We start from the raw sequence: 10,913 nt of genomic DNA on the forward strand, positions 1-10,913 counted from the left end.
AACCCTCGCTGAGAAACATGTCAACATTATCGGTCCACTTTTAGTGCAAGAGCCTTTGCTACTCACTCAATGGCGTTTATTAGCATTTCCTCATCTGCTCTGAGCTCCGTGGGAGTGGCTGTGAGTGAGGAGTAGCACTACATGACTCTGATTTACAGCTAAGCTTTTCAAACCCATATATTTGAGCTGAGTTATGTTCAGTCCAGTCACTCCCTTTTCCTTGAGGTGATGCCTGAAAATGTAATAAATTACATGTAGTGAAATAGATACGTGTAGCCTTTTAGATGTCGGCCTGTGGTGTGGAAGTTCCTTAGGCTTTCTTCTGTCTCCCAGGGCCGGCCTGGACCAAAGGGAGATGCTGGTGATGCGGGAATCACTGGACGTATTGTAAGTGCTGCGATTTGGGCCAAATGTTCACGTCAGCTCTCACCTGGACACTCCCACTCAAACAGAAGTCATGTTCTGTGGAGAGCACGCTTACATGCATTCATCTAAATGATCAACAAACTATGACATCTTCATGAAAACTCAGATTAGAATATGTCCATTGAAATCAGACTGATACAGCGAGATTTCATTCATAGATTTCATTGAAATAAGCATGATGGCAGTCCTATTTTTTTATTTCATCTCTTCACTGATGTAGTGGCTTTTTTCAGTGATTTGAATTATAGTCACTGTTGTGCAATTAGCATGAATTGATCTATAAATGTGTTTGTGGCACTTAGCAATACACATATCTTTCATTCATGGCATTACTGACAATTTTACATATTAATCACTTTGGTTACTTGGTTCAGTCATGTCTTGAGATCCTAAATGGAAGACGATTTAGACGTAAAGTTGCTATATTGCTGTGTAAACAACCAAATACAGTACTGTGTTGACAGGAACGTGTCTCTCTTGTCACAGGGTCCTCCTGGTGTTACTGGCCCTGCCGGCCCTCCTGGGCCGACTGGAGGAAGGGTAAGACACATCGCACAAGGAGATGCCACCTACAGTGGCTTTTTCCAGATTAAAACTTCAGATGCCCCAAACCTAAATGGTGTTCTTATTGTATCAGTCTTAATCCAGCCATTAAGGCAGATTCCACTTGCAGCGTGTGTGATTGTTTCTGTTGCCTGTGTAGGGACAAGCAGGCCCAGAGGGCCCATCTGGACCCAGAGGCTCGCCTGGACAAATGGTGAGGGACACGTTTCCCCCTCCCTTTTCTTTCCTTCCCCTTTCTCCCATCCTTATGCAAAGCAAGTGCACTTTCATTTCTGATGAATGTTCAGCAATTACCCTCCGGCTCCAGAGCTTAGGTCTGCCATTTTCAGGAGGTGAAGTCTGTAGCCGTAGCTTTCCCATGATGAGAATAAAGCGTGCATCTCATTTTCTATGCTGTGGTTTCCTCTTGCTTCCACTTAATAGCCCCTCAATGTCAACAGGCATCTCGCCAGCACTGGATTCACATGGCTATACTATTCTATGTCTTTGTGTTCTGCTGAACCCTATTTGTGGTTCTTTTTCCCATCATATGTTAGTACTTATAGAGCCCCAGTTGTTAGCCTGAAGCGTTTGTGATGGTTCACTTTACCCAGCATAGCTAGAAGAGTGACAGCTGATAAATGTATTCTTCTCTTCTTTCAGGGAAGCCCAGGATCACCCGGAATGCCAGGAGCATCAGGACAAACAGGGAAACAGGGAGAACCAGGATTTCCTGTATGTTTATGCTTTGGTTACACTATTCTGTAATATACTGTACACAGACCTATAGGCATATTACATATTGCACTAAACACTGTAATGGTTGTGCCATGCAACAATAGAGGAATCTATTACCAGTGGTTGTATGAGAAATCTAATTTTAATCAGCAGCAATCACATGACATAAAACTTTAGGTCCTTTAAATGCCAGTTGAAGTCTCTTCAGGAATTACAACCGCTCTTAATTTGAAACTGTGGTGTCAATTAGTCTCACATTGAAGACTGTAAAAGACATTGAACTTGGAAGTTTGTGAAACACTAACACTCAATTCTTTCATGTTGATGTTAGGGCCCACTCGGTAATAAAGGAGAAAAAGGAGATAAAGTAAGTCAAACACACACACGCACACACACACTCATGCACGCACACACAAACACACACACACACACACACACACACACACACTCATGCACGCACACACACCACACACACGCATGCACACACACCACACACACACACAAACACACACACACACACACACACACACACGGTTCTGTAGCATACTATTGAAAACAGACACCAAAGACTTGAGAATAATGATTTTTTTCTGTGACTGTCAGGGAGATGCTGCATCTCAAAACATGATGCGCTCCATTGCCAGACAAGTGTGTGAGCAGCTGGTCAACCGTGAGTGCCCTTAATAAATATCTCATGCCCTTAATGATATCTCATGCGTTCTTTCATCAGAGAGCCATTGTGTACATCTAATGTGTGTCAACTCTTCACAGGACAAATGAGCAGAATCGACATGATGCTGAACCAGATCCCGAGTGGTCAACGCAGCAGCGTCTCAGGTCCTGCTGGGCCTCCCGGACCTCCTGGCAGTCAGGGCCCACGTGGAGAACCAGGCCAAGGTGGACGCAGCGGCTTCCCTGGAAACCCTGGTTTACAAGGATCCCCGGGAGAGAGAGGTTAGGAGCTCTTCTCAAGTCTGTTTGTTGAATGTTTTTCACCGGGTGACCTGCACTACTGAGTGTTTCGGCCCTTTCTCTTTCTTGCCAATCATCCAGGAATGCCCGGGGAGAAGGGTGAGAGAGGAACCAACGGGGTTGGACAGAGAGGACAGAGAGGACCAGCTGGCCCACCTGGTACGCATCTTTCCCCCTCACACCCAATCATATCCAAACTGATCTGTCACACCTAATGTCATGATTCATTCATTACACCATTTTGCTTTGCGTGTGGTTCCACTTCTTCACAACTCAAACAAAAGTAAGAGGAGCTTCAGTAACGGCCCTGTTGAGAGTGCTGTGGAGTTCTGTGGCCATTACTCATCTCAAGTGTTGGAGTTTTGTAATGCGTGTTGACCATAGGCCCCCCTGAGAGGGCACAGGAAAGCCAAACATCACAGTCAAGACGGACTCATTCTGGTAAGAAAGGGGGGTGTTCAGATTCACCTTCCTGTGTCCCATGAACTCTGGTTTGGGGCAGCTGCACATCATAAATTAATCTCAGTTGGTCAGATGTATTTCCAGCCACACTTCTCTATTCCTGAATTTATGTCACTGTTGCCGGTGACTGACATAGCACAGATGTTTTTACACATCAGACTATAATTAATCTGCAGGTATGGACACGCACAGTTGACTTGCAGGGTGTCCATTATCAGTCAAGAAAGGCAAGGCTTGTGTAAATACAAGAAGAAGAGCGATAGGCTGAACACCCAATTATGTCATTACTAGACCGTTTTTGTCATGGAGATCATAACTCCTAACTCTCAACAGCTCAGCCATGAGGTCTGCTGAGTATTTTGGCAGACAAATAAAAGAAATGTTCATATCAGCATTTATGACCATCACCCACGTCCAAATGACTATTCAGTGAGTTGCTCTGAGCCTTTGAGAGCTAAAGAGCTCATTTCTAATGAGCTCTGAGGAGCGGAGAAGGGGGGGGGGAGCACAAGCAGTCCACTATGTGTGTGTGTTTCCCTTGGTCCCCACTGCCAAGCCTTGTTTCTGTGAATGAACTGATGGCAAAATGTGTGTGAATGCGGTACAGTAGGAGGAAGCTTACGACGATGACTCATTGTTTAAGGGGTGGTGGTGGGGGGGACGGGGTGCCGGCAGGCTGGAGGTGGGGGCGGATAATCAGATTGTTCCTTCAACGAGCGCTCGCTCTCTGGAGGTTTTCATCAACAGCACATGTGCTGATTTAAGGGAGCGAGTCAGAGCAGACGGGGGAGAGGGAACACAAATCCCAAACTTGGTTTATGCTGTCTAGACAGACGGGGGTAGGGGGTAACTCTGCAGAGAACGAAATGCTTTCCCCTTCGTGTTTTAATTGAGCCGTCTAAACACTTAAATTACAGTGCTAGAGACCAGTTTTCCCCCCGCATCATGACCACTTGGGACAGATGGTGATGTCAGCAAGCTCCCGATGACATGTATTTGCCCCCCCCCCAAACCTTCTCTGTTCCAGGACCACAAGGCCAATCGCAGACGGGCCCCCCTGGTCCTTCTGGCTCATCTGGGGAGCGTGGTCAGTCTGGTCGGCAGGGATCCCCAGGAGTGAGGGGACCACCAGGACCCCCTGGGTACTGTGATTCTTCTCAGTGTGTTGGCATTCCTTACAATGGACAAGGAGGATATCAGGGTGAGTCCCACAATCTGACGTAGGCAAGGGCTCTGTCTGCTAGAAAGTTGATGCGTTTATTTTATGAAGACAGCTAACAGATTCATATCAGCTCTGTTAATGGCTTCCTAAGTTGCCTGTGTTTTAAACATGCTGAAAGGAAAATCATCAGCCTGTGTATTGAGTGATGTTAGATCAGTATGGCATGAATCATTAATCTCTTCCTTGAAAACATTTAACAACCCCTTTTAACCTGTTTGCAGGTACAGCATAGTAAGCTTTCTAGAGCGCCTGTGCTGCTTACAGTTTGAACAAAAGTCCAGTTTGTGAAATAGTAGCACGCGCTGATGTGCCCTTAAGGATAACCACCATGGACATGATGAATGAACATTTGCTGAGCGACGTTAAATCCAAGCCAAACAAACAAACAAAGCAACAAGCAAACAAACCCCAGAGAGAAGTGGACTGGCACTAACATCATCTCACAGCTACTTTTTACGAAACGGCAGCGCAACCTACGGTGGCCTGTTTGCATCCCAAACCGTAGGAAACTGGGTTACAGGGCTTCCCCTGACTTAAGGAGCATGTCCAATTACTAACAAAGTGGATGTTGTAGCTGAGACGAGGGGGGTGTCCAGTCAAACACTTTAGCTGCTAAATCTCAGTGTGCTTTGTGATATTTAGAAGTTAAAGTGCATGATTGCATTCCCCTCTGAGACGAAACATTTCAGCCTGGAAGACTTACCTGTAAATAAACTAATTGTGCCTTGTAAATGATGTTTGAATAAAAAAAAGATAAACCTTAAGTTAACACCTCAATCAGAGCTTGTGCCTTTTAACTCGCTGCTTGCTAACTGCCAACTTAACCTTCTTTCGTTATTTTTACCTTGAGTGATGTAAACAGCCTTTGCTCAGGTTCCCAATGTAGCATGTGCCCATTTGTACATGTAACCATGGAAACATCTTTGTATTTGCATAACTGGTGCACAATAGGTCACATCTTGTAATTTTATTTGTGTTTATTCTTGTTTTATTTTGTATTAATTAATGTTCATGCTATACCTCAATATGATATGAGGGTGGGCCTTGATGGCTCCCAGGGAACCAATGGCTGGTGGTTATCTTCACAAGAACTTTAAATATTCTATGTATTTTTTAAGTAAAACCATTCTTTTTTAACAAGATTCTTTAAGGAAATGTCTCTTAGATTGAGATTATTAAGGTTTGTAAGTGAGCATGAATCCTTTTTTTTTGTTTTATTTTGTAATTATATGAAAACGAGATGATGAATTTTTCTCCATATACTTTACTAAATGATATATGTTTACAGTACACACTACAACATTGACAGTTTATGCATGAAAAGAATCCAAAACTAAGTTTATGTTCAATTGGACAACCCACTGTCTCCAACCAGACGGTTACCAGCCTGAACCCAACAACCGTGTTGTGCCCATACCAGAGGGAGCAACTGACGATTTTGAGACAGAAATACAATCCCCCGGTTATTTACAAAACCAGCGTGGAAAGAGATCTCTATCAAGAGAGGAAAAAAAGAGGATAGAATCATAATCAGCCAAGAAGCCTGTTTTCTCTGTATCTTTGGAAGTTGTTTCAAATGCTCATTGTTTTCAAAGATAATGTGGAAAGATATAAAGAAAAGAGTCACAGCACTATAAACATGAAATACAGTAACAAAAGCTTGTCATTTTTATCACTTTTCTAAACCATTGCATAGTACCTTATCAAGGTTCCGTGGAAATACATCTCATTTTATCATGATTTCATTTAAAAGCCCTATGTGTTTGCTAATGGTCCTGTTTGGTGTCATCACCTGTAACATATCTTCATCTGTGTTCATTTAAGGCCAGCGTTAAAATGCACTTAAGATGTTGACATCAAATTTCACCTGTTTGTGTGAAACTAACCACTAGTGTCCGCTCATCACTTCTGTTATATTATGAAATGTGGAAGTGTTGTCATCATCTGGGGTATGTTCTCCATTCAAGTTAAGAGGGTGATTGGTTCATGTGAACCTTCAGTTATACAAAATGTGGCTTTATTCTTTCAGACAAAATATTATTTACCTGTTTTATTACTCACAGCTGACTTACCGATGGTGGAATTGCATGACTGTGTTGTATATTTAGTAAGGATTTTTTAAACCAGAATATAGTTTTTTTATATATCAATACCAATGCAGTTGATATTTGTGTGCAAGACTATAGACATAGAATTGCTTCAGTTGTTTTAACTGCACATTGTGAATTCCACAGCCTTATTTTCTTATTTATTTCTGAACCAGAGGAGACATTTTTCAATAAAACTACTGAAAATTGGTAATCTGTGTTAATTTATCCTCTTTCACAAGTCTTAACTGGGTAATATCTATGTATTAGGTTGTTTCAGATAGAGTGGATCAATTAAATTTAAGCCTTTACTTTTAGCATACTGAAGTCCAGTATGTATCATTTTAAAATGGTATTTTCGCAAACTGTTATCAGTGCTTCGTTCGACATCTTACAGAAGAAATAGTTTGAGTCTTTCATCTGTTAAAAATTCATCGAGGTCACTGATGCATGTCCTTGAAGCTGTGCCCTTTAAGTCATCTTTGACCACTTTTTCTCTTGAACTGTCGATCAAAGACATTTTTCAGGGGGGGGGAAATGGTCAGAAAGCCAATGGAGGAGTTGACTCGGGCCTGCAAGCCAGTAGTCTGGAATGAAATGTTACATAACATTCTCTGAGTGTGAAGTGTAAGACAAAATGTGCTATATTGTGTGATCGAGCAATTGCTTTGACAGATGTGTTGAACATTTTTCAAAAGGCAGTTTTAAACCTGTACCATGTACATGAAATCCATGACATTAATACAACATAGAACAGTACATAACTGATATGGTTATCTATTTATATGATATGGGTCTGCTGTTTTTTATTAGGGACCAAGTGACATAACAAATGAAACTCTACCCAAATATATCTCTCGAAAATAAAGTATTTCACAAGAGCTTCTTTAATTCCCTTTGAGTGTTCTTAGAATGTTTCATGTTTTCTTCCATATGATAGGGTTCTCTTAAATCACCATTGGTTGAATTGCCTGCAGGCATGCAGTCCTTTTTTTTCGCAAGTCAAATCTTTTCTGAAAAAAATGTCTCTGAGTTTGAAACTAGGATTGTTCAATGGTCACGAGTTTAAGATTTGGTCAGAATAGGCCTGTACCAGGTTTTCTGAAGGAGCTGCAATGAATCAGGGTAAAACAAAGTGTAACCGAAAGTGACCATAAAAAAAATATATTATGAAGTAAGCACTGCTGCAACAACTTTACAGTGATGTGTGACTGATCCTTGGACATCAGTTTATTTACCTAAAACGCTTATTTTTTTGGTCACAGTGTTCATTAATGTTCTATAAGAAACATTTTCCCAGTGACTAAAACATGATGCTAACAAGACAAATGAAATTAATCTTTGGAAGTCTACTTGTTTCTTGACAAGACAAGACCTTAAAGTAGAGCCAGAATGTGGACTTTAAAATGGCATTCACTAATAAGGCAAAACCTTAAATAAATTAGCCTGCATTTTCATCTAAATTATGAGAGCCTGCGTGCGATTGGTTTCCTGTTCATCCCTTTGTTTCGCTCCTGTGATAATAATGAGTGTAGTGAGTCCGTAGCTGCGGAACTGATGAGTGGTTTCACCTAGCTAGGTTATGCCACCATTGTTATGCAAACTAACGAAGACAGAACGACGAGAGAAAAGCCACCTGAGAACAACAAAGGAGGGAAGAACAACACGCACATCGGAAGACACACCACTTACAGAAGTCAATTACCTAAGCCTTGTGAATGACACCAGTGGTGTAGTCCAGGGTATATGCAGGTATATGGAGTATACCCACTTATTTTTCAGTCAGCATTGAGTATACCCACTTCTCAAAACAGGCCGTTTATCCTGTGCTGTATGGGCTGCTTAAAAGAAATAAGTATACCCACTTCTCCAGGGACCATTACACCACTGAATGACACTAGCTAACTAACTAAGATTGATATTTATGCCACAACTAACTACATTGCACTGGACAACAGCTGTATCCAGCTAGCCAGCTTCTAACTAATGTTATCTTACTTACATGTGCGTCACAATTCTCACCTGGGTACTGTTCGGCGTAGCTCGCTAAGCGGTTTAGCGAGCTAGATTCCAGGCTTAAAAAAGAGAACGCTCCTTTATCGGGTTCGGCGAAGCAACTTCTGATAAATTACCATAGTAACATATCTCTTAGCGCTAACCTGCTCCAGGGCAGGCTAAAATAAGAGTACCTGGATTAAGTTTGCCACACCCCCCAGCAAAAGGAGGGATCCCACAGTCCTTGTATGAGCGCTACCGATTCAGCCGACAAGGAATAGTTCATTTACAAGACCTTCTCGAGTCATTTATTGCAAACACCACAGACGAACATTGAATGTCATGCGCTTTTTTGCGAGTGGATGCATAACGTCTTTGATCCCAGAACATTTGAGCACATAACCCATCTCCCTTACGGAGATATCGGCAAAAGTTGTTTTACCTACCTAAGATCTTGATTTTATCATGTCCCTTCTACAAGGACGGTCCGTGTATCTTCTGGCCAACCGATTTTCGTTTTAAAACCAGGAAATGGAAAACGGATAACGAGCCGTCTTCCGTCTCCCGTCTCGGAGTCGGAAAATGGGAAACGAGGAACGAACCTATTTCCCATTTCCGATTTCCGATTTCAAAACGTTTCGAACGTTTTCTGTGGTTCGTGTGCGTGGTTATGAATGGAAATTCGGGTAAATAAAAACAGGGGCAATTTTCCATCACTGATTTTGCATTAATATGACCCGGGACTGGTTCTGTGACAAGGGCCTAGACGCTCGTAGAGAGTCAGTTGATGGTGCATCTTTGGCGGACACATATTTCTAACCTCCCGGTGCCTGTGGAGGTTGAAAACAAGGGCCTGGAAGCTCGTAGAGAGTCCGTGGATGGTGCTCTGTCCTCGGACACATATTTTTGACATCCCGGTGCCTGTGGAGGATGAAAACAAGGGCCTAGAAGCTCGGGGCCAGTCAGCTGATGGTGCACTGTCCTCGGACACATTATCTTCACATCCTGGTGCCTGTGGAGGATGGAGACAGGGGTCTTGCAGCTCGGGGCCAGTCCGCTGATGGTGTAGCCTACTATTCTCGGACACTTGTTGCTTACAACTTCATCAACGGTAGCCATGATTAACAGACCGTGACAAAAGACATCAAGTTCCGGGTCATATTAATGCAAAATCAGTGATGGAAAATTGCCCCTGTTTTTATTTACCCGAATTTCCATTCATAACCACGCACACGAACCACAGAAAACGACCCGTTCCCCGTTTGGAAAATAAATGGGAAATGGGAAATAGGTTTGTTCCTCGTTTCCCATTTTCCTACTCCGAGACGGTAGACGGGAGACGGCTCGTTGTCCGTTTTCCATTTCCTGGTTTTAAAACGAAAATCGGTTGGCCAGAAGATACACGGACCAAGGACGATGTTATTAACCATACGTCATCACCAAATGCAACTAACATCATTGCAAACGTCTAGTTTTGCAAACGTGTCTAGTTTTTGTGCAGAAAATGATTAAGGTGGATGCATGATAAGAAGAGAGAAATACACACAATATATTTTCATTGCTTCAATTTATTGAATTTCTTATTACAGTTTTTTACGATCGGATACACACAATTTTGACTGCTTTGTTTTGCTTTTCAATCGCCTCACACAATAAGCACAACCACACACCCAATGAGCAAAAACATCAGATCCATTGCAAAATGAAACACTCTCGTAAAATCTACACACTCATTTAACAAAACCATATTTTGTTACCATATGAAACACACACATTGCATATACTGAATTCTGTTTGTACCACTTACACACTTCTGTTATAAACCTAAAACACTTTTAGCAATACTACTTCTCAGTGATTAGAGTAGTGTAAGTGAAGTACACAAAGAAAGACCAATGCTGATGAAAATATTATTTACGTAATTCTCTCCATATACCCAAATCAGTCAACATGTCAACATGGAGAATCACAACAAAACATGTCCCAGTTTTCATGCTACTTCAGTAGTGTGCATAACATTGTAAGCTCAGCAAATATCAGACAAAGGTGAAAAGATGTTTCCAATACAGGTTACAATTCCATTTACAGTAAAATGTACAGATTTGTCAGTGTCGCCAGTGTTGACTGAGAGACCTGATGGATATTACTGTATTGAAAATGGCATGGTCACTGATAATGTTTGCTTGAATTTCTCTGAGCCTGATAGCATTACGTATTTGCCAAAAGTATGTTTATGATCTCTATATCTTGTTCTTGCGTGAATATGGGCCTGTCCTCCTTTCAAGTTTACTGTATTTGATACATTTGGTCTTCTTTGAGCACATTTTCCTCCTGCTACAGGTCTTCCTCTTCCTCTACTTCCACCTTGACCTCAGCCTCATGGCATGGCCTCGGCCTCTTCCTCCTTCTCCTCCTTTGTGGATTCCCCCCCTCACCCTCACACTTCTTCTTTTGACTCCTTCCATTTT

At 42.1% G+C, this 10,913-nt stretch overlaps 1 protein-coding gene across 3 annotated transcripts in view; it reads left to right on the top strand.

Annotated features, from left to right (window-relative positions):
* The window catches only part of col12a1a (collagen, type XII, alpha 1a), a 59,036-nt gene extending 52,372 nt beyond the window's left edge, over positions 1-6,664 (top strand). For 2 of the 3 annotated variants that reach the window (XM_080850116.1, XM_080850118.1), the window contains 10 exons: positions 334-387; positions 913-966; positions 1,130-1,183; positions 1,633-1,704; positions 2,039-2,074; positions 2,311-2,377; positions 2,479-2,661; positions 2,761-2,838; positions 4,169-4,342; positions 5,739-6,664. In XM_080850116.1, the coding sequence (XP_080706242.1) occupies positions 334-387; positions 913-966; positions 1,130-1,183; positions 1,633-1,704; positions 2,039-2,074; positions 2,311-2,377; positions 2,479-2,661; positions 2,761-2,838; positions 4,169-4,342; positions 5,739-5,893 (927 nt within the window). In that variant the 3' untranslated portion in view covers positions 5,894-6,664. Of the gene's footprint in view, positions 1-333; positions 388-912; positions 967-1,129; positions 1,184-1,632; positions 1,705-2,038; positions 2,075-2,310; positions 2,378-2,478; positions 2,662-2,760; positions 2,839-4,168; positions 4,343-4,584; positions 5,702-5,738 lie in introns of those variants that run through there. The other variant, XM_080850117.1, reaches the window with a different exon arrangement.
* The last annotated feature ends 4,249 nt before the right edge of the window (positions 6,665-10,913 follow it).

The sequence above is a fragment of the Sprattus sprattus genome (assembly GCF_963457725.1).
Source record: "Sprattus sprattus genome assembly, chromosome: 13".
Classification (NCBI taxonomy): domain Eukaryota; kingdom Metazoa; phylum Chordata; class Actinopteri; order Clupeiformes; family Clupeidae; genus Sprattus; species Sprattus sprattus.